The sequence below is a fragment of the Aulonocara sp. 'chitande type north' Nkhata Bay genome, linkage group LG16 (genome assembly GCF_057382095.1).
Source record: "Aulonocara sp. 'chitande type north' Nkhata Bay isolate Kocher_YH1m ecotype deep benthic linkage group LG16, A_spYH_male_GT1.1, whole genome shotgun sequence".
Classification (NCBI taxonomy): Eukaryota; Metazoa; Chordata; class Actinopteri; order Cichliformes; family Cichlidae; genus Aulonocara; species Aulonocara sp. 'chitande type north' Nkhata Bay.
In genome coordinates, this window is record NC_141359.1 from 25,862,232 (window position 1) to 25,887,042 (window position 24,811).

General features: G+C 40.8%; 1 protein-coding gene across 2 annotated transcripts in view; it reads right to left on the reverse strand.

Annotated features, from left to right (window-relative positions):
- LOC147311662 (protein TANC1-like) overlaps positions 1-24,198 on the reverse strand; it is a 112,932-nt gene extending 88,734 nt beyond the window's left edge. For both annotated transcript variants that reach the window (XM_086267222.1, XM_086267221.1), the window contains exons 1-2: positions 24,060-24,198; positions 12,103-12,196 (exon numbers count right to left, since the gene is read on the reverse strand). In XM_086267222.1, the coding sequence (XP_086123348.1) occupies positions 12,103-12,163 (61 nt within the window). In that variant the 5' untranslated portion in view covers positions 12,164-12,196; positions 24,060-24,198. The remainder of the gene's footprint in view (positions 1-12,102; positions 12,197-24,059) is intronic.
- Between the last annotated feature and the right edge of the window lie 613 nt (positions 24,199-24,811).

A 24,811-nucleotide genomic window follows, 5' to 3' on the forward strand; every position in this document is an offset into this window, starting at 1 on the left:
CTGGGCAGGCACCATGACATTTCCCATTCCTCTTCACAAATTGCCAATTTAAGTGGGTATGGGAAAAAGATATGAACCAGACAATATCTTTGCCATGTTTTATTTTAAGATTTGTGACAGGGAAGCAACCGGAATGCCAATAAAGGGGCCGAGAAGCAGACCAGAAAGACAACAACCCACATATTAGCAGAAATACTAAAATGAAGTAGATCTTAGAGTCTCAGAGCTTGTCTGATATCCTGAGGTGGAAATCCAAAATACAGACAATGTTTGACATAAACACAACAGCCAATTTTTTATTTTATTTTTTTTTTAAATCATCCAACCACAGAAAAACAGTCTCTGGTCAGTTTACTAATGGAAAATTCAATCACTCTTATTTTGATAGTGCAGTCACTGGGTAACTTTCACCCTTCGTATCCTGTGCTTTCCTACAGACAGGCTGACCAGTCAAGAGTCTTTGGACAAACTTTAACTTTCACCATTTTGGACAGAAAGTTATAATTCTAGCGTTTATTCATTGTTCTGCTCTTCTGATTTGCTCTGAGGATGAAGGGAACACTAACTAGAACCTTCAGCAGGTGCAGGACTTCTTCATGTGCCACCAGGAGAAGTTCCTGAAGTTAGATTGTAGCTGGTAATTAAAGGCTGAGGCGATGCAGGGTCACTGGGGAGGCAGCTGATTATACTGCTCTGTTATTTGTCACAAACAAATTAGCAATAAAAATATTTATTGAGGTGTATCTTATAGAGATCCTTAATCATCTAAGACAGATTTGCCTACGTTAGTGTGCACTTATGTGCGTGCACGTACATGAGCGCATGGTCTGCTCTGCACCTCTACCAGGGATCTTTGCTCTGAACCAAGGGAGGTGAAAATAATTTACCCAAGTGGCCACATGAGAAACTGGGACTGTTGCGGAGGGTCACACCAAGAAGCTTATAAATAGAGAAACACGGTGCAGCCCTCCACAACAGTCCCAGTCTCTCATGTTGCCCGCACCTGCAGCTGAACTCAGTGCTGATAGTAGGCCTGCCTTGACCAAATATTTTCCTTACCAACTGTTATCTGTTAGTTAATGCAATAAAGAAAAAAGGCGCCTGTTAAGGACACAAAAGTGGTAGTGATTCTAAATATAGTGCAACAACGAGTAGGGAGGCCACACTAAGTGGATAATGGTGCACTACTTGCATGTCTGAAATCATGTTTGAAGTCCGCAAATCACACATGAATGTGATCTTCCTGTGACTGCCTGGTCCAAAACCTGTACCATGTAGGGGTTGGTATGTGCAAGCAGGAATGGCTATCGTGACGAGTGTCAGACAGTTGCCACCTTCTGACACATTCCCTAAGAGTTACATGCCTATTACAGGGATCACGGGTCTTATTTCAAAGTCTTGATTATCTTTCCCCCCCAATTTAGAAGCTTTTGTTCCGTTAAACAGCACATTTCCCTTTATTCCTTTCCCCAATGTGTGTCTACCTGCCTATATATGAAAAGGGGTGGAAATCAGCCTCCGCACGTGCAGGCAATTTCACATTAATTAAGATTTATAGAAGATGACAATGGGTACACTAGAATTTATGAATACAATGCACAAGTCTGGGTCTCCACAAAGATTTATGCATCTGACAGATTAATGATGCTGTGATTCTGCAAAGTGATTCTGTGTGTGTGTGGGTTTTTTTTTTTGGGGGGGGGGGGGGGGGGGGGGGGGCGCAGAAGTGTTTTTGAGTTAAAAAGAACGTACAGAGAATCTTTGAGGACCTCTGGTAGCACATAGAAAATAAAAGGGTATTTAAGTCAAACCTAAATCCTGCGATGTGAAACATATTGTGTTGCCAAGAACAACAACCACTTGCAGTTTTCTAATTAGACAGACAGAATGCAGAAGGACGCTACCAATCTATTTCACAGGTGCTCCAGCTGGTTGCATTTCCTACAAAGAAAAAAAATAATTACACTCTTTCAGATTAGCATAATGCATCCAAAAGACAAAAGAAAAAGAAAACAAAAGATGTACATGACACAAACGCAAATGTTTTACCATCCATGGAAATCCAAATGAGCCCAGTGTCCATGCTGAGTTGTCGAGGGTTTGACCTCATTTCATAAGAGCTTTAGAATAAATTATGGCACATCCACTGTTGACAGTCTTGGCTGGAGAGTTATTGATATTCATGCTGGTAGAATCATGTTTGAATGTCTCTCTGCAGGCCTCCTCAGTACCCAGACTAGACAAGTGGGACACTGTTCACTGCCAGACTACAGGGTAAATATCCCTCTCGCCTCCTATCCATCCTTGTATGACACTAATCAGCCTTTTGAGTGAACATTAGGGAGTAAGTTGTTTTCTGTGCTTTAAAATTTTTTACTTGAGTGGCACTAACCCAGCAAGGGGTGCATTCTTAATGAATTATTTATATTCAATAGGTGCAGCGAAGGACTTGTAAAGAATATAGCTGTAGCGTCAGGGTCGACCAGTCAATTGTTTGGTCAATAGACTCTCACCTGAAAAAAATTCTCACTGATCAGAAAAGGTCTAAATCGATAGCTGTGTAAGACTGAGCCGATATCTTTGGCAGTAGTAGGAAAAGACCACCTTTAGGAAAAAAAAGAAAGAAAGCATTTTATGAACTCCCCTGCCTTTTTGCAACTTTGGAGTCAACCATACTCAGAAACTCTGTTAAGAGTCTAAGTTTAATGTTTAATTTTACATTACATTGGCTTCAAACTAATTGGCATCATATAAAAGAAGAAGATCGGTGTGTTTGAACTTGAAAAACCAACAAAGCTGACATTATTTCAGCATAAAACAACAATTTAAAAATAATTTATTATGCTGAAAATACAAGCTTTTAATGTCTAATATCAATTTAGGCCAACAAGGCAAGCAGTAGTGTACCTAACAAAATGTAGAATATCAAGGTAATGTAGTCTGTGCTACACACAACTAACTGGTTAATAATTATAGACAATTTCAGTCTACTGAGATTTTCTTTGGTGGACTTTAGTGTTCTTATGTTTCTCTCTGGTCAATGGTCTAGGTCAGGGGTCAGCAACCTTTAAGACCCAAAGAGCCATTTGGACCCGGTTTCCACGCAAAAGAAAACACTGGGAGCCGCAAATACTTTTTGACATCTAAAATTAAGTTAACACTGTATATATTGTTTTTTACCTTTATGCTTTGTGTGAACAACTAAGGTGTGTTGCTTATGAAAGTGCTACAGAGAAAGTTACATTTTATTTATGTAATTAACACATTTTGAACTCTTAAAGAAATATAACAAAAAGACACCCAGCTGAACTAAAATGATCCATGTAGCAAATAAAAACTGTTGTGAGCTACCACCCTTATATTGCCTTTGGGCTTTTGGAGCCTTGACCTGACTTTTAAAAAAAATAATTGGAAAAAAAGCACTATGCTGCTAAAAAAAATGAAAAATAGATATTTGCAAAATTCTGCCTAAATATGTATTTTACCAGGTTAAGGTGTGTGGCGGGGCGTCGTCTGCAGTGACGCTGCAGGGGAGGCGGATGCACCTGAGCGGCACCCGCAATCACGCCTCGCCGCCTTAACGTCTGTGCCATCTATGCTGTTGTTGGTGGTATATGTCGGGCTGTGAGCTGAAAAGTTACAGCCGGCTGTATGCGTACAGCAACCGTGTATGAAAAGTGGTCAATAAAGAGATGCTGAAAAGCATGTTCATGCAAACATTGTCGGGTCTGCTGTGATAGGTTTACAATGGGACTTCTGCTCCTGAACCTCTGCGCACAGCGTCTGCAAATCGGGGCTGTACGAAGTCACTTTCATGTTTACGCAGGACTGTAAGCTGTCATCTGTGAGGCGTGAGCGGTGTTTGTTTTTAACATAGTTCACGGTTGAGAACAGCTGCTGACATAATGTGGATCCGAAGATCCATAATTGGCCTACCTGGGGTTGAAAGTCTCGATAAATGTACGGTATTTCGGCGGGTACACCGGCTTCCGCGAGTGTGACGCTTATTTAGAGCGATATAAAAATAAAATTATATTTTATTATTTTTTCATTTCAATATCACAATAATCTTCCAATTTAGAAGTACAAGTTAAAAAAAAGAATGAACATAAATAAAATACACCTCAGCTAAATACTTCTAATTTATTTTCCCAAACCATGCCGAGCTGCAGTATAAGGACTAAAGAGCCGCAGGTTGCCGACCCCTGGTCTAGGTACAGAAGGTTTTTTTGGGGGGGGTTTTACTGATGCAATTAAAAAGGGTTGATTTGCGGTGCTGCTGAGCAACTGACCCATTAATCTTTCCACAGTAATGCCATAAAAAAAATTCTTGCACGGGTTTTACATGGGGGTTAATTGCAATGGCATCTTCTCCAACTCGCAGAAACAGCTGTCACATAGGACAGATGGACAAGCCTAGCACACGCATCTAAGCTATGATCAATCATTTTAATACTGTGAACAGAGCTCGGGGAGCCACACCGCTGCAATGTGGTTGAATTACAATGCTGACTGATGAGGGATGGACATGACTTTACAGATGTACATCTTTTTCCACCCTGATACTTCTGCAAAAACCTACAATTTCTCACTTTTATCTGTTAGAAATATTAAGAAGCTACTCTGAGACAAAAGTGGGGTTTATTTTCAGACACAAGTGCAAAATGTGGTCTGGAGACCTAGGTTGCCATGGAGATGTGGTTTAACAACAGATTTAGCTTGCCATTAGCACAGACCATTAGGCACAGCTTCATCTGGGGCCAGGTGAGGTCATGAGAACACCAGTAACCTCTGGACAACAGCCTGTTCGGTAATGTTAAATGGACAAGGATGCGGCACAAAGGCTGTTCACCAAATCCTTGCAAAGAGCCTAATCCCATAAGCAAACAAGGACCAGCGAAAAGCTTGCAGCTTTGTACTCTTCACTGTCAGTGGGAAATCTGTGCAAATTTAGCTTCAATCAATCTTGCCTCAATTCATTCTCAGAACAGAAGGAACTTTTCAACAAGCACATTTATTTTAAAGATTAATAATATATTTAAAAGTAGATAAACCATTCGGGCACCAAGCAGTGCTTTTTTAGGATGATCTTCAACTGCATATACTTCCAAATTCAATTCTATGCTTTTGTCAGTTTTGAACAAATTCTGAGCAGACAGAGTTTTCAAATAAAAACAGATCCAAAAATAACACATTTATTAGAAGACTTTTTAAATGTGAAAAGGAAGCACTCAATGCAAACTGCTCCTACTTGAAGCAGTTATCCTCTGTTCCTTTGAGGGTGGGCACAAAGGAACCAAGGTCATTAGTTCAGGCTGCTGCAAACCCTCCTGAGCTAAGGATGGCAAGACATTCATCTGCAGGCACAATTACAAAAAAGGAAAGAAGAAAAAAAAATCTGTGTTCAGAAATGCAGAACAGAGCAGCGCAGAGCAAAGTAGGTTTAAAGAGAAAGAAAGGGGGGCGCCGAGCCCAGGACTGAACAGAGTTCTCAACAGACACCCACACAGACTTTTCTGAGAGTCAGACACTGTGACAGCATGGGCTGGTGTCTGCAAAGAGATGGCAGCAGATGAGAAGGAACCCAACCCTCAAAACGCTTGGGAAAAATATCAAAGCGAAGCAACGAACAGCTGGCACTTTGTAGTATCTCCTATGGGTGACATGATCATCTACTGCATAAAAGGAACACTTTAGGTACTTATTTAAATCACAGACAATGGCTGAGGAAGGTATGAAAGCAAAATGGAGGAGAGGAAAAAAAAGAAATCAGACAGAAGGAATGTGTCTGCCCAGGAAGGTCACGCTGTAATTAGAAAAACCTGTGGCCCGCTGACCTCTCCAGCCAATGAACTGTCATGACAGCCACTATCACCTCTTCAAAGACCATGTGAAAACACGCAGGCACGTTAACTGATAAACTGTTTTTTCTAGTCTTTGAAGTAGAAAAAACTGTTTGCCGACTGATGGGTGAAGGGTGAGGAGTAAGCAGAAAGAGTGTGGGATAAAGGGGGGGGGGGGGGGGGGGGGGGCAATTCGCCCCCTTAGTTTGGGAAGTCATATTTTGAAGTCGTCAGTGGAGCAGTCTGGAGGTTGTCACCGTGTTTTTTTTTGATGATGACTGAGTCTGTATCCTCTTTCAGAGAAAAGCTGTGAACGAATGAACGTAAAAGTCACAAAGGCCATACTACCGTGACCTCTTATCACTTTAAACTTGGCGCAAGTAGCATGGGTAGACATCCATGGGACTATGACTGTCTGTGCCTCCGATTTGGATCTTTATATGCTGAAAAAAAACTTTTTTAATACAGGTTTAGGATAACAGTTGTTTAGCTGTTAATATAACCTGAACTTAGTTTGTGTCTTCCAGCTGTTCCTAGAAGTCTTTCTTCTGACCACAGTCACATGTGCACCACAACAGTTTATTACTTATAGTAATTTCCACTAAATGGTGATAGGATTAATGAGGATCTACGAGAAAATGTCATTGTAAAGCAGAAGCAGGGGAGAGCTTTCTTTTTTTGGTTTTAAAAAAAAAAAAATGTTACATTTTGTGCATTTCAGTGTCAGGGCAAGGAAAAAAGAGAAGCAACAGACTTGAGGTTGTCATTGAAGTACAGGTTGTTAATATGTGCTTTTCCTGGAAAATGCTAGCCAGCTTCAACAATCAAAAATAGCTTGACAATCCAAAATCTATATATATGGAATGTGATCAAAAATGATTACAACCATCACTCTTAAAAGTCCTTCATTATGTGATGCGAAATGTCCTGCTCCTAATGTTTGTTGTAGCAAAAAGTAACCTCGAGGTGGGCCAACCAGGCTCACTGCTTTTCCCTGGAGTCCATATTTTGCTTTTCAGAAGGAAAGACAGGGAGTGTCTAATGTGGATACACCTGAGGTTTGTGGGCATCCAAGTCTGCATGTGTGTTTGGGTGTTTGTGCATTTGCACATGAGTGTGTGTCTAAGTGAAAGATGTGGTTTGAGCTACGCCCTGCTAATCGTTGCCTGCTGGCTGTGCAGTGCTTTGATAGCCGTGTAGGTCTGTGCACTGAATGGTCTCCTTTGTAAATCAGGTGCATTCTTTCTCCACCATTTCAGGTCCTACCGCAACTGCCTGGACATGAAAAACTACATAAACATGACCGGGAGCAAAATGGGAAACAAAAACCCATTTCACACCTATCACCAGTTCTCTTTGAAATAAAAAAAAGACAGAGACGAATTCAAACACAACTGTAGAGGTGATTTTAAAAGCCTATTTATCACAGATTATTCAGACAAAAGCTGAAGGTTATCACTATAGGCAATCTAGAGCCTCATACCTGGAAGAGTTTTTCTTTTAAGTGGTAAAATCAAGAGGTTATGACAAAAGAGACAATTGTAATGTTCTGAGCTTTACATATGATGGGTAAATCCAAGGATATTAACAATGTATTTTCAGATTGTTTGACACTCATTTATTTTCTGGTTGTTAAGTGGTTGTTCTGTAATGGTCACACAGCGAATGAGCTCTGGAAACTACACTTCCTGTAGCTACATATACTCACAGAGGTTTTCTTTAAGTTTTCTCACAACCACAGGCCAAGCAGGTAGCGTTTCTCCAAATGTCTGCGGATAACATGTATAGAGAAGAGCCTGCCAGCTGTTCAGTGAGAAAAATACAGACAGTGAGGTACTGGAACTTGTGGCAGATTCTGCACCTAGTGGTGTTTGTTAATGTCTGAGTGGAGTGTTAGACATCACGAGACGGTGAAAGAATTTACTGTGATCCTAAACTCACACATGAAGACTGCACCCGAAGCAGCAAAGAACAAAGGCCTCAGAACCTGGGCTTCACGCATCGACATCACACACACACATCCTCTGCAACCAGACAATGAAACAAAACTGTGGGGCGAAAGCAAGTCTGTTTGAGTGTTTTCATTCTGAACCGACGCCATCTCAGAGCAAAGATAACATACAACCAAGCGGGATTTTACATTTCCCTCCCTGTAACAAAAAAAAAAAAAGCTGCCTTTGTTCGAATGGAGAACCTTATATCAAAAGCTCCTTTATGTTTGGACAAATAACTCAGCCACCTGTGGTTATTGTTTACAGAGGAAAGTCTTCCCCTAACGGTAAGATAATCCTAATGGGGCAGCTGTAACAGAGAGAACTCCCTGGAATCTCTGCAATGCCAGCTGTTCTTCTAACACTGTACCTCAACAGAGAGGTGATACACGAGTATGCAGAGCAGAGCTTGCAATAAAATTCACAATAGATGTGAGATTTTACAACATAACAAACCAAAAAACTCTTCCCCTAAAGTACGATCGATTCGCTTTTCTGGCGCCTGCCTTAAAAGATTTAATCTATTCCAACATCACAGCAGTATTTAAAAATCAGAAAGCCACCTAAACAAAAATTCTGCTTTGTTAACCAATTTGCTGTTGTCTGACCTTTAGCAACAAATCACTGTTTTATGTCAAAACACCCAAGAAGCGCACAGAAAGTGCAGAGACAGCACGTACCATTCTCCGCCACAGCTGAGGCAACAAAGTTCTTAATGCCCTCTCTTTCTCTCTCTCAAACACACACATACACACAGAATGACCAGTACTTTGAATGCGGGTCTTTTACATCACTTAGATTCCATAAATTTTTCACTTAATCTTCCTGAAATTCAAAGAGTCTGCTCAGGCCGTGAATCGCTTTGAAATTCATTTGTAATGTGACCAAATAGTCCCTTGATATCCCTTGACAAAAAAAAAAAAAAAAAAAAAAAAAAAAAGAACAAAGTTGTCACGTTTTATGGGGGACGTAGTCATTTTCGTATATTGGTTTAACTGGAAAATAGAACCACATCTGGGGTTTGCTTTTCCTTCACATTTAAATGATTAGACCCACAATTCCTCCTAATATTTGCAAACTAGGGCAAGTGGCTGGCCATTATCTGTGGGGACATAAAGCAGGGGTTGACCCCAGGTCTCAGGTCAACAACAGAGTAGCTCCTCCCGGTCCAGCCAGGTGCATGTGTGGCTTCTGTCGCTATACTGACAAACAAAGGGAGAAAAGTCCTGGCAACTGCTGGTAACTGCATATTCGTTGTGTGTACAAGGCTGGTGAATGTGCCGGGAGTCGGAGGAATAAACAGCTGAAACTGTTACCTCAAAGAGTGGACAGCTAGTGAGATTAACACTACATCACCCACAACAGACAGACAACTGTGTGGCAGCTGCTTCAAGCAGCACATGGAGCAGTAAGCCTAAGTAAGTGGGCATTCATTCAGGTATTACGGTAACACACGGTCACACTCAGCAATTAAAGCCGAGCCAAAAATGCAATTTTCCTGGATATATCAGCACGAACTGATGTGAAGAAAGCAACTATTTACTCCTCTCAGTACAGTAAGGCTTCAAAAGGAGAAAGCTACTGGGGCCTCTGTGAAGGGTAAAGAAATGGGCCACTGAGGCCAGTTTGCCAGAAAAAGCATTAAATCTTGGTGGAAAAATGTAGACTCACATGTCTTAACAAAGGTCCTTGGTATGATCTAAAAAACATGGTGACAAACTATGTACTTTACAGGCTGCTAAAGAAAACCAGCTGATTAATTACTTGACTGAACTCCAACTAAGACAAAAAGTTGTCTCCAAGGAACTCACCCAAAGGAAAGTCACCACCGTGCAACAGCATCTTGAGAACATAACTCTCCTTATTCATTTTTGTTAAGTCCGACTGCTGTTATATTAAAAATTAAAGAACAAAGCAGAGCAATTTCATATAAACTCGTGTCATGGCGAGACAGCATCATTATTTCTACCAACCTGATCTTTAAATAGAGGGATGCACCCTCCCAGCAAACACCAGCTACAACAACATTTTAATCTTTATAATGCAATAATTTTCCCAGTGTCCCAAATATCGACCGTAGTGATTCCTATACACAGCATGTCCCTGCTACAATTACCCAGCTCTCAGAAAATGAGAACATCAAAAGGCAACTACCCACAGCAAACTAGTGCCCACTCATGGAATGGCAGACCATAAAAAAGTACTTAAAAGGGATTCACATGGTCAATTTCAAACAGATTCCTTGCAGATTGACTACAGGAGAGGCAAGTGGGAAGGAGGAGGAAACGAAGGAGGAAGGACCTAGGAGGAGCACAAGATGGAGAGACTAAATTAGCAAGCTGTGTGTTTTTGTGGTCTTGGCAATGGGGAGATCCCAAAGGAGAGCTAATGACTGTAGTGGTATCTGGCATGGGGGCCAAGTTTCCTTTACTGTTTTAAAGTCGCCTCCAGTCCATAGCCACCAAGTCATGACCAACATATGCTGAGCTCTCGTGCAATTATACGATTATCAAGGTCGTTCCTCCCACTTATTTCCATTATATGCTGCTGAGCACATTTTACAGACATTTTGTCCTTCTGGATCTTCTGAAGAAAGGAAAGTCTGTAGAGTCCAGTATCTAAGGACGCTTAGAGGGCCAGAAAAAAAAACCAGACTTATAAGACTAATAAATAATCATTTAAAAAATGCATGTACATAATGCGTAGTGTATCCAATCATCAGGTTTTATGTATTCCTAACTACATTTTAAGTCCCAGGAAGGGCAAGATTATAAAGAGATGATCTGCCAGCAACTTTTTATGACATTACCTACATTTCATTGAGGTCAAGTAACTAAATAAACTGTTAAAGCCCAGAAAATAAAGATATATAACAGATAAACAGGCCACATGCAGGCACAACAGTGGGGCAAAGGTAGCAGTTGTAGCTGACCTCTCAACCATAAGAGCCCTAAACAACAGAAAGGAGTGGCAAGACTTTTATTGTCCCAGCATGAGAAAAGGAGGCAGAGCCACTTCAGCTTGATGGATGGGTTCCAACTGGGAAGCTGAGGCTGGGGATAAAGACTTCTATCCCGCCATAAAACTCTGCTGCTCTTGGTCTTCACACACCCAGTAACTTCTGTGTTTAAGTGTGGAATAACAAGAAAACTACGCTATCTGAGTGATTCATACAGGCTAGACAGGTTGCAACACCTTCATTAAGGAAAATGTATACAAGGCTGCAGTGCTCAGATCTCAATCCCTTAATGTACTGGAAAGCAGTCGAGGTGATGTGGTGAAGTATTGTGTGTGTGTGTCTGTGGAAAGAAAGTCACGGTTTCCCCTTTAATTTTAACACCGGCTGTTGAGTGAAACAATCACATCAGACAAAGGATGATAGAGCACGATAGAAGGAGCTATGAGACATCTACCGTGCACACTGTAGACTGTTTGAACCAGACTTCTGAGGCAAGCCCTCAGGTGCTACAGCAGGTCTAGGCTGGTAGGTGCAGTATAAGCATAAATGGTCAACCTGCTATTTCAAGACACGTCTTTGGAGAAAGCCATTGCACGTACAAGTAAACAATGTATTGCTAAGACTGACTCATGATTAGTCATTTTGGAAAGGCCCGATGCAAGCTTCCAAAGTGAAACATCTGTTATGACACAACGGTCACATTGCATCTCCAGTCAAATCAAAGATAGAAAGAAAGAAGGTATCCTGCTCTGATCTCACAGTTAGAGATGTAGCAATGGCTGCGTGATTTCCGTCTATGGCACGCTGTGTCACCAGTGACCTACAATGTGTGAGATCATATAGCTGTCATTTCTTCCCACACCATCTTTTACCAAAACTGGAAAACTCCCCGCAGAGGACAAGTACAGGAAGAGCTTTAAAGTTCAAGTGCACATCTTAGGTTTTTCCTCAAGTACCATTCTAGTTATGGCAACAGTGTTTACAGATATCTAGAAATGAAGCACTGGTTTGTTTTGTTTTTTTTATAGGTCAAATGGAAAAAGTTATTTTTTTCCCCCCCACCATCAGTTTTGTATATTTGCCAAGAGCACACTTCAGATTTAGCTTTCTCTTCTGTTCTCTTCAGCTCACTTAACTCACTTCGGTTATCACATTCTCAATCTTTAACTAGAAGGCAATCTGTGAAGGGTACTTCATAAAGCTTAGTCAGGAATGAATTTATAAACTCTGAATGTAGCTTTAGTGTCTTGGTGTTTGGGGTATCTGATTCCTGGATCCTAGCTGTTTTTCTTCCAGATTTTACACATACCTGAATCCTTCTTGCTCCCCTTGCCTCCATCTCTGTTCTTCTTCAGCACTGCCTTGAACATGGCAAGATTCCTGGAATCCTTTCTGCAGAGCCCCTGGGGTTAAAGCAAATAAAAACATTCATTAACCCACAGTCACAACAGGATAACTGAGATGCATCCATTGTCAGTCTAACAAAACAGAGGCCGTTTTCTGTATTCACGTGCAAATAAGAAAACAGATTAAACACACGATGCCTTTTTTGTTGTTTTTAATCAAGAATTAAGCAAAAAAAACAGGCCAAATGTGTCCTCAAGCTTGGAACACAGCAATGGCAAAACAGTGTACTGTATATCTGCATTTCTATCTGTTTAGCTGGCACTCGCCCGGGAGTGTTCCCACAGCACTCCCACTCCTGCAGGTCATCAGTGGAGGGGAGCATGGAAAGAATGCTCTAATATTTAAACAGAAAAGGACAAGTTCTGCTATCTTGTTATGCAGGAAAACAGTCGGTCGAATGTCCTGAATTCCACATGCAATCGACGCTACGGGGCTGCACTTGGGTGTTTACAACTGATATCCATGGTTCCTCCCAACCCTGTGTTCATTTTGAAACCTTAGAGTTAAACGGTATAACATGAACTCAAGGTCTGGCCTGGATGTTCTTGCTTACTTTGGGATTATTTATAGTCTTTACGTAGCTGGACAACAGTAAAAACATTCATAACACAGCGTTGCCTAGAACAGTTAATTGTGTGGGATTTTTGGTTACCATCCCTCTGAACACATTACAGGCTCCTACAGTACTGTATTAATAGCAGCAGAGCAATCTTTCCAATGAAGAGAAAAGAATGGTTTCAACCAAATAAGGATATGCCATGTGCAAACAAAACATAGTTCTTAACCCAGAGGCCAGGCTTCACAAATCTAGGTCCTCTTACTGCTTATTGAAAGAGGCTTCTGAATCAACCTTTTCCCCCCTATACACCATTTTTTATTTTGTTTTTTTAATCCTTTACCTTTTTATACCCAAAAACAAACCTTAACAAGAAATGCACCTGATTTGTCATAGTATAAGACATGTGCACACTAGGGCTGTTCGATATAACGATATATATCGGATGACGATATAAAAACATCTATTGTTTCATTTTACGCTATCGTTTGTTTCGTGGTGTCGCAAAATAAACTGTTTACGACAATATTTTTTCATTGTTCTGATGGTCACTGTAGTGGCTATATTAATTTCTTAAAGTTCTCTCTTTCTCTTATATTTTATATACCCACACTACTGACGGACAAGAGCCTGTTTTTATGCGTTGTCTTTAGCAACAGCGAGGGTAACACCTTCGCGTGTCCGCTTGTTTATGTTCCACATAAACCTTTCACAATAAAGCTCAGGATCCTGTTGAGACTTTTCAAAATAAACTGAATCACGTGAAAGAGCAGATTATTTACGGATGAGAAGTTAAAAAAAAAAAAAAAAAAAAAGAGCCGCCAGGTGCTAAAAAAATAAACCTTAGACTCAAACGTTAGAACAGGCTTTTCCCCGCAGCACGCCGTGTAATAAATACTCACAAAGAAAACGGCGGCCGTTACAACTTATGTCTAAAAATGTATAGTTTCATGCATCGGTTAAAACAATCGACTCCGGGTAAAGGACGCGCAGCTGGAAACACTTCACGCATGTGTAGAGGCAGAGATATTGCAGTTCATGACATCACAGTGCAAAATTAGGAGGAGTTGGTAGTTTCTGTGTGGGAGCTCGCTGCTCATCGCCACAGTAACAATAAACATTACGCAGGTGAACCCAAAGGAAATGAGAAACGCCCTCTTAAAACTCTAAAAGCCAACATGACAAATTCCTTCCATCCCCCCCATCACAGCCACTGGACACAAACACACACACACAAAGTCAGCACCCAGTGAGAGAATGAGGTTCACCTCTTCAGGCATGGTATACAGTTAATCATTCCTAATTCTGAGCTATGCGTCTATCAGCTGTTTGCATCAGGTGCGGAGTTACAATGTACATATTACTTGAAAGAAAGCCAACCATGTGTCATCACTGTCGTAATGACAGCTTAAATAAAAGCACAATGATGACAGCATTATTAAAAGTCCGTGAGCATTTTAGCTCCGGGAAGGGAAAACGTAGAAAGATTGCTGCATACAGTGTAATGGAGAGTGATTCGAGACACTGGCATAGATACACTCTAGCCAACCCAACACAATTATGACACAAGGTTGCAACAGCCACAGGTGGTCACGGAACAACAGCTGGTAAACTAAAGTACTGTGTTACAAACACTGCTTTGTTTAAACTCCCCAAAGCATCAAAAATGAAAAACCTTAAAATGATATTGGTGCCAATTAGATCTACACTCACTGGCCAGTTCACATGTTCATTGATAAATGCGGGCAGGTAATCGTCCAATCATGAGGCAAGAACTCGATGAATTTGACTTACTGCAATGAAACTGATACAAACTGTAAATACAGTCAAGATGACCATATTTACTGGGAAGTTCCACCATTGGATGAAAGGTGATTTAAGTGACATGATATCAGTGCCAGATGGAGTGGAGTGAGTATTTCAGACACTGCTCATCTACTGGGATTTTTTCCACGAAAACACTGAAAAACAAAGAAGCAGTTCTCTGGGAGAAAAATGCCTTACTGATGTCAGAGGTTAAAGGAGAAGGGGACAAAACGCTTTGAGCTAATAGGAAGGCAACAGTAACTCAACTAACCAGTCTTTACAACTAAGCTATGCAGAAGAGCATAGCTCCGCACAACACTTCAAACCCTGAAGCAGCAGAAGTCCACATCTTAAAGCAAATGTTCAGCTAAGAACACTGAAACTGAGGCTACAATTCACACATATTCACAAGAATTGAACAACATAAGATAATGAAAACATTGCCTTGTCTGATTAGTCTAAATTTCCACTGCAGCATTCAGATGGTCAGAATTTGGCAGCAAGAAAGCACGGATCCATCCCGCCTTGTATCAACAGCTCAGGCTGCTGCTGGTGTTGGTGTTGGCCCTGGTTAGGAGTAGGGGGGGTAAATGAATATTGTTACTGATCATGCTCATCCCTTTAAGACCACAGTGTGCCCATGTTCTGAAGCCTGCTTCAAACAGGAAAGCACATCATGTCACAAAGCTCTAATTATCTCCAAATGTTTTCTTGAACATGACAATGAGTTCACTGGACTCAAATAGCCTCCACAGACAGCAGAGTTCAATCCAGTAGAGCACCTTTAGGATGCGGTGGAACAGGAGATTCTCATCATGGATGTGCAGCAACTGTGCTCTGCCATGAAAGCTTAAGGCTACTCTGAAGGCCCAACCTAATACTTACGGGGTGTACCTACTAAGGTGACCGGTGAATACACTGTTATAGATCAAAATGTAAAAAAAACAGACAAAGTAGGATGATTTTCATAACAAACTAAGTGTCTTCATTAAGTCTTCTGGATAATCACGAACAACATTTTGTGTTAATGCCGCCTAAGCCTTGCATTGTTTTTTATTGGCACTGGTTGTGGGGAACCCTGAAAAAGGTTAATGAAATCAAAGCTTAATCCCCACGACAGCAGAAGTAAGACAGTCCCCTCAGAGAAGAAGCACGAACCGCATGCTACGCAGAGCGATGGGAATCAATATTCTTTAAGCCTTCAAGGTCTGGTTCATCCCAGTGCACAAAGCTGTGTTTGTATATTAGCATGGCCCCTTACTAGGGGCCTCTCAAAATTAAAACAGAGCAGTGCAAGTGCCACCAAGGCTCAAGGGTCTGCAGAAACAACATTTACCCAGTGAAAAAGCAGTAAATTTGCTGCTGCTCTTGTTTATTTGAGGCAAATTGTCATAAAGTTCCAACAGACCATCTAAAGGGATACACACAAAAGACCGCATCATGATTTTCCCACTGCTAGCATTTTAACCAAACATACATGTCAGCACGAAGACCTTCACACGAGAGCTGTCTGTTACTCTGTAAAAGCTCAAGGCAAAAATAAAACTGACTCCAATCTGCGGTATAATGTCAAGGCAGCTTCCCTTTTAGAAAAAAAAGAAATTGGAGCCTGGGTGGGTTAAAAGGAGCCTCGGGTTATCCATATATTTGTTTTCCAGGTCATTCCCAATGTGACACAGTTCAAATCCAGACAGGTTACGAAACAGGAAAGATCCACACCTGCACAATGCCGACGTGACATGTGGTTAATGGGGCCAGCTCGCTATACCATAGTCATCTGAGAAGATGCCTATATAGAGAACAGAAAGGGGATTGTTTGTCCTGATTACATCTGGTGGGGGAACATTTAACAAACACTGATGCTGGTGAGTTAGTCTGCTTTGCACTTTATTAAGTGGCAAACAATAGAGAGTGCACCCTCAAGCTCAGATGAGCTTCCAGCATTGGAGCAAACAGCTATTTTCCACCCCTTGCGTTCATCTCTTTCCTGTTGATATGCCCTGCCAGCTCTCTTCATCAACTGATTCTACATGACTGACTGCTCTCAGTTTTCCACCCTGTTGTCATAGCAACATGGAAATTCTCACTTTGGGCTGACCTTCAAGCTGGTTTATCAAACAAGCTAGCCTAGAAGCAAACTAGTGAGACTTCAAAATTCTCATGTGAAATCCGTAATTATCTCTTTTATTTGCTGTCCATTCGCTGGGTGCAGGAAACAGGCCTAGCCTGGCCTGTGAGTTCAAGGGTCCATAAACAATGGGGCAAGTTAGCTAACAAACCTTTGAAAGAGGAAGTGCTGGAAGTAGGTAGAGAGGAAAGCGCAGTCTGAGTGTCAGCCACTGTAAACAAAAGGTTGTTATTCACACTAAAGCAACTGGAAGAGAAATAACAAAAGGACATATTTTATGGCACTTCTCTACCGGTTTGACTCAAGTGTTTCCTGCTCAGCCTTTTCCCTGCACCAGCCTATAGGAAGCAGGCCTTCATCTTGTAATTAGGGGGAAATACCTTGAAATATTAATGGATGACTTAAACATTGTGATTAACCCACAAACAAATTACACAGGTGATCATATGGTCTGCTATCCAGGTTTTTCCTGAGCTAAAGGTGGTAATATTTGGAGAAGAAAATGGAGTACTAAGCACTTACTAGCATGCTTTGTTAGCCTGATGGTCTTTACCATTAAGCATACATGAGCACATATAATTTGTGAGCATTAAACATGCTCCAAAAAATAGTAACACCAAATACATGGTCAAGACCATCTAGTTCAGGGATTCGAAATAGCATAAATGGTATCTAGCAGGCAAGTAGGGCCAAAACTGCCATGGATTAAGGATTACTGTCATTATAACAGCTGAATTATTTAAAGAAAAAGTCACCCCTTTCACAGCTTTTAGTAGTAAACTAGTAAAGAGATTTAAAAAATTAAAATATTTTTTTACTGTTCTAAAGTTGAACATTTTCACCAGGACGTCTATAGTAATTGCCTCACTACTGTAAAAGTCACCGCAGCACACTGCTATACACAAAAACTGTTCTAAGTTAAACCAAGTTATGTCTCTGTAATGGGCATGTGGTATCAAACAACTTACAAATGTCAAAAAATCAGTATGCATGTATGCATCTTGGAACTCTGAAAGCCAGTATGACAAATGAGTATACAAAAATAATGAGAAACCCAAAGAGGTGACACCATTTGTGCCAAACAAGTTATGAGAGAAAAGAAAGAGCAGAAGCAAAACCAATGAGTGCACTCTGGTCACCATTTGATTCAAAGGTCTGCATAGTCTGAATGAATCATGTGTACAAGTTGCAGCAGCCTTAAGGATACACCAGTGTCAAAGAAATGGACTAGAAATCAAACCTACTACCTCCCTGTAGCTGAAATGGACTTAAATGCTCTCATGATCCTGTTATTAGAGATAATATTCAAGTTTCTGTAGTCAAGAAATGCCTTTAAGCATCAGAAAAAGCAGTGGTTTATAGTATCATATTTCCAATGCATAAACTTTCCCAGAACACAAAGAAGCCTTTGAAGAACTTGGCAACGTGCATTTCTACAGGAAATGAAGGACTACACATTTCTAATAATAATAATACTAATAGGGCAAAGTAATACCATCACATCAACTACTACATGGCTTGTAAGTAATATCATGTGGCTTGATCATTTCAGCAGATTTAACAAATATCATGGGAAAACGTTTCAAAACAATGAGAAAAAAGGTCAGTACTCCTTTGTTTGTTTACTTTTAGCCAGTAGAAAATCATCATTTCATCAAAGGCCGCGGCAAATCCAAGGTTCGAGCTTGGGGCAAAATAAGCTTGGTTCTTATTGAGGATGACGAGCCAAATGGCTTAGTGCAAAACTTCAAAAGATAACAAATCTGATCTACTTATAAGACTGGCATGAGAAGCTTCAAAATAGAAGAAAATCTTTCCCAACAGGCAAAACAAAAAAACAAAAAAAATTAGCAGAAACAAAACTTTATCTATTACAGCAGCTGAAGTAACCATTCATTAACAGAAAGTTCAGGTGCGTGCCAAGCTTCAAACTCAAGAGCGTGTTTTACCCCCTTTTGTCCTTTTGTCTATCACCTGAGATTACATAATGGCAATAAACAGTGTTTAACTGACTTTAGCATCAGTGAATAAGTAGGACAGTTAGTAAGAATGGAGTAAAAACAGTGCCTTTTGTGTTCGGTTATACCCCTAATCCCTGTGTCAGCAGTGAAAATGAGTGAACCTGTTTGGTTTTATCCATGAACCATTGATCTAGAAGCGTTAAGGCATGTTTAATGGGCTAGTGAGTACTCTGAATATGGAGTTACATTTCGGGGTCTGGAAACTAAACCTGGCGTGGGAATGTCAGAGTAAGGCAAGACCATGCAGTGAATTTGCATAAAACAGCACTAATTTAGATAAAGATCACTAGGTACTATGAATTTACGGATGAGCCGGCATGGTTTCCGCTCTTCGCTCCCAGGTTAGACCACCTCCGATGTAACTCCACACTGAGTAACAATGTTGCGTCAATTTCCGTCCTCATCTCTTGTTCTCAATAATGACTAAACTCTCTTATCACTCTGATACTAAATTGCTGCAGCAGTGAAGTGGAAATAAAAATCTGCAGTAAAAATAAATAAAGCCAAATCGTTGCTACTTGGACTAAGTTTGGTATTCACTTCTGTGAGAGACTGGTATTTGAGTAAGAGTAAAACATTAACAAGCAGTGCGCAAAGTCTACAGGAAGTCCACGCAACACATCTCTATTAAGGTTTTATCAATCAGTGAGTCACAAAAAGAATTATAGCAAGGCGCCAGTGCACCAAACAAAAAAAAGCATTACAAATGACAGATCTTCACCGCCGTGTTTGCACTTTTGTATTTCCATTCATTTTTCATAAAATAGTAATAATGAACAAACAAATATCAATAAACACTTGAGACAGGTTACCATTCTGTAAGTTGGCAATATGGCTCCAAAATGACGAAGTTTTTCAGGTGTGCGTTTTACCAAAAACGGGTAAACGCTGACATCTCACTGATCCAAATAAGATTTGTTTTCCTAAGTCCTTGTTATGACAGGAATACAATTGGTCTGGGTACAAAACATTTGCACACAGCAGCTCTTTGTTGACGACTGGCTCATCGGTTTGTGGGAACCCAAACACTTCCATACTTCCAAACATAACCAATGTATTTATGTAGACCAGGAGAACATAAAAGCAAGTGCAAAACAGCACACGTTCCACAATGGCGACATATGGCCACAGTAAAACTGTTAACAAACCATCGAGTTTGGCTTTCCTGGTTTCTTCGTCTACAGCAACCTTCACGGGTGCTTGCTGCAGACTGGTCCAGCCCACTCTACAATGAAGGAGAGCAACAAGCCGCACACAGATGAGAGTACAACTCACACAACTATGTGCAATTTGCAGACACCAGTCACACATGCAAAGGAGATATTGCACACAGGTCATCGCACATTCCTCCCACAGACTCTAAACTAGTGTCAACTAAATAATCATCAAATTCATTTGAAATACAAATAAAGTGAATACTCCAAATAGTGTGTTGTGCTGTTTTTACACGTTCTTTTGGTTTATATATATGACCCTCTCTCTTTTTATCACCGCATCTCTGGAGTTCTCAAAAATAGCTTGAAAATGTAAATCACTAACAGCTGGCACCAAGAAGCACCTCCAAACAATCACGTGATTTAGACACACACAGCCTAACCACATGCTCAGATATGGGAAAACATACACACTATACTCGCTCTCACACCTGGACTTTCAACTTATACTGCAGGAAACGCCGGGCATTTTTTATGGCTATTAAATTCTGCAAATGTCAACAGCATTACTGAAATACAAGACAAACTCCAAATAAATGGCTGTGATTCTGCAGTGTTTTATTAGATGACCCGAGGGGAAATGTGGCAATTAAATGGTAAGGAAAGTCATTTGATACACAAGCTGCCATTCCCTTTATGAAACTTGAGCTAATGCAATTACACAGCTTTGCCACTTTGCCAAAAGGTGTGTACATAATCTGTCGTCCCAGCACCGAGAATGTGACAGAATATTTCCTGATGGTGATGTTATGTTGCGTCTGACACATGCACATCTTTTAAAGAGTAAACATAAAATAGGCTGGTATAATACTCTTGCAGGTTCTTATGATAACTTCAACAGAGCGCCTACCCCACAGGGTGGCACCAACTCCATAACAGCCTGCAACAATTTGTGCTTTGTTCAGGTTCCAAGAGCTCAAGGGGGGTAACCGTTTCTGCTTTATGTCATTATGTCACAACATGCCCTAAAACCACTTTAATGGCTTTGAGATGCAAAAGTGTCTCGCATGTGTTTTCTGTAAATTCCACACACAATGCGCATCATAATCTTCCTCTTGATATATAACGCAGAGGGGATTCCTTCCTTGAAAGTTTCCACATTCATCAGACACAAACCGTCGTTAAGCTTTTCAAACGTAGATGGAAATCACATGGCTACGGTCACAAAATCCTGCAATTGGCCTTCGCTTTGCAACTGCAAACAAGTCGACTGGAAGCTGTCCAGCAGTTTGAGTGACAGCTTTGGCACGTCTTAACGCACCAAACCAAAACAGACAAGTATGTGTAACAGGTTAGGGATAAAGTAATCTCTAAAATCAGATATCTGTATATGAAGATGCAGATTCTGAAAGCAAGAAACGAGATTATTGCTACAGGAAACATTCTGATTTGCACTGATAGTAAATCTGTGCAATCACATTTCAGAAGGTTTTGGTAGCATGCAAGTAAATCATGTGAGGGAAGAGCTAAACAAAAAATAAGTTGCAATTAATCATGACAACGGATGGAGTTTCATGGAGACTTATATGTAACACAGTAGCACTCTTAAACTTTTTGCTAATGTAGTTACAAAATAGGGCACTCCCATAAGGCTACACACAAGCTAATGTGCAGTAAGACCCTTACTCACACCAGATTTTTACACCAAGGCTTTCAGAACCCATCCGGTAGGCTCACATATGGAGTCCTGAACCCTACAAGCCGCTAAAAATCTGGCTTTCCTGTTGGAACCATGGACTGGGTCCTTTCAATAGGACAAAACCATTATCCTTATTATCAGCACCAGCTCAGTGTGTGCTGTCTGTCAGGTCACTGGCTCCAGTAACCTTCCCTCCTCAGCCATAACAATACGACTCTGATGCCAGCATCTGTTATAAGCCAACTGGCTGAGGACCATGGGAACCAGGCTCTGCAGAGAGTGGGAAGCAGACTCTTGAGGGACTTTCAATAAGATGACTGCCCTGCAATTCAAACACCTCATAACAGACAATTGGGGTAGTTCTAGCCTTGGCACAGAGGCATGCAAATCCTCTCTAATGGTTTCATAATCAGCGTAAAATTGCCTGAAATTATGTCGGAAAGTTAATACAGAGCATATTCCCGTTAACTGACCATCAGCATGATTGTCGGCAGCAAAGCCTGTCCCACCTGTTGAGTCTGAAATGGGGGGGGGGGGAAATCAACACTAGAGAGGCAAAGTGCCCTCGGAGCTAAAATGAAACAAGCAGCTGAGTGGAGGAAATAGCAAATGTTGTGGCAGCTTCTCTCAAGGCTGAACGCCTGAAGGCTTTAAGGTTATGAAGACTTTATCAGAGACAGTGATCAGAGAGCAAGTTGAATCTATGACTTCACATGCGATCAACGATCAAAGCTTCATCCTGACATTTACAAGCAATTTCTGAGGAGGTGAAAACAAAAAACTGGAACTTTGATTTTCAGAGCACCTGGCTTAGTTACAGGAGGATTCCTCTACGGAAATATGCTGAAAGCAGCAGAACTCATATCCAGCCAGTGGTCAAACAACTTCAATGACTCAATTTATGTGGGTGGAAAAGATTACAGTCCTACAGCTATATCTGGATTTGGTTTTGCTTTCAAAACCACCGCATCCAATCAGAAAATACAGAGCATTAGCATCAAGCAAGACCACACGGTCATAAGAAAAGTAATGACCTTTCTGGAAATCATCTGTGTCCTAATGAGAGGACAATACAATTATCACTGTTCTTCCTCAGCAAGCTGATAACAGACACGAACCACTATATGAAACTTTCAGACATGCAGTCTAAAAAATAAACACAATCCACTGAACATTGATATGAGTTAATCTTATCACTGGAAATCTCTATGAATAGAACCCTGAATTCAAGTGTTCCTCCTGCCTCCATTTTTTAATGCCCATGAACCTTTTCCTCTAAAAGGGGAAAATAACGTTGACAGTGCATAAGATGATGCGCGCACAGTGTTTACACAACACATTGATGGCCACATCTGGTCCATAGCTACCCTCACCTCACTTCTTATCGGATTACTGGTGATAACGTAATTTAGGTCACTTCAACACTGTGTAGCATGCGAATCTGCACCAATTAAATCTTAAATTCCAAATATTTATTTTCATTTGACATTTTATCGACTATACAGAAACTCTGCAATGGTCTTTCTTCACCTTCAATGAATAGTCCAACTCTGAAATGGGTTTTCCCCAGTTATTCTGACACACATGTGGGCAGTTGGATGATTTCCCCCAGTGGATGAATTTTATCTGCTGTATCCGATTAATTTTGTAGTCCTTACATCTAGTTTCCCGTTTCTTATATATTTGCATGACTGACTTTAAGGATTATTATACCAGGGATCCACCCATATATCAACTGAACACACCATGTGGTGTGGACCAAGGCCATCCCATCCTTGACTCATACTGTATTTCATTCAAAGCCTTAGAATGACACCAGAAACGTTTAAAATGCTTAGACATGAAAAAACCTGCCTGGAAAGTGATGCTTTTCCGACCTTTCTATAATTCTCTCCACACGAAAACAGAAATAAACAACAACTACTGCTACTTACTGAAAACTGTGCTCAGAATTTTGCAATGGAGTCACTATATTTTTTAGAGATTTTTGCAGATGAGGCCATTTTAAAAATTATTGCCATCGAGTAATCGATTAAAATGCCACCTCTTTAGTCAGTATTTATGAAACAAATCTTTTTAATTACTTTGATTAAATTTACTTTAGTTGCTTTAAAGTTGTTTCCTTTGAGTTTAACATCCAAATGAATGGAAACTTTACCTGCTAAAAAAAAGCGATTTTTTTTAACCCACTTACCGAATAACTTCCCTTAAAGTTGACCTAATTTAGCATCTCAGTAACGTAAAGTAAAAGCAGCAGAGAAACCAACTCGAACAAAGAGACTGAATATGTCTGTGCCACTGAAAATAAAAATCCCAATGACTGCTGTCAGTCCCGTTGGTTTTGAAGACTGCTCAATGGGCATGTCCCGACATTCCTCCCAACAAACTGCCACTAAAACTCTCACGCTTCAACACTACTTCTCCCAACTGGTGAACAAACTAACAACAACGACGACGACCACACAAACAATCTGTGAATACGCTTTCAATCTTACCTGATAAATGTCATGGATATTAAAGTCCTAAAAGTTTCACCAGCACTCTGAGCGTATCTCCACACGAGTTCAGTCCCCACTTGCTCCACCAAGGTAGGCTACGGGACGTCGGACTCCTCCTTCTCTCGCATGAGGTCATCTGTGGGAAGGATCAGCAGCGGAGAACAAACCAGATCTACCCCTCCTTCCTCCTCCTCCGCTTCTTTTCTTCTGCTCTCATTTCTGTGTGCATGCCTCATGGACATGACAGGATGCTAGAGATACAAGCTGCAAGCATTTAGTTTAAGGAGTGTGAAATTCTCTAAAACTTCACATTTTCCTTCTTCCGGATGCTCCCTTTAGAGGTCGCCACAGTGGATCATATGCCTCCATCTCACCCTATCAATGGGGTCCTCTTCTGTCACACCAAACTTTTGCATATCCTCCAGATACACACTTCTCTGAGGTTTTCTTCCTCAGAGAAGCAGCTCTATCTTCAATATCCTTTGTCTACTATATCCACCATCCCTCCTCTGCACACTTCCAAACCATCTTAAGCTCTGCCTCTCCAACTTTGTCTTAAAAGTCTTAAAAGCACCTTCTTAAGTCAGCTGGATGCAGGTTTTTCCCATCCTTATAAAGAGTACAGTTGCACAATGCCAAAATTAGCACCACTGCCTAACACTGAGGCCCAAGCTCAGTTTAATGATTGGTTGGAGAAACTTGCAGTCAGTCTGAGACTGAAGAAGTCACTTGAATGGGAGATGAATCCA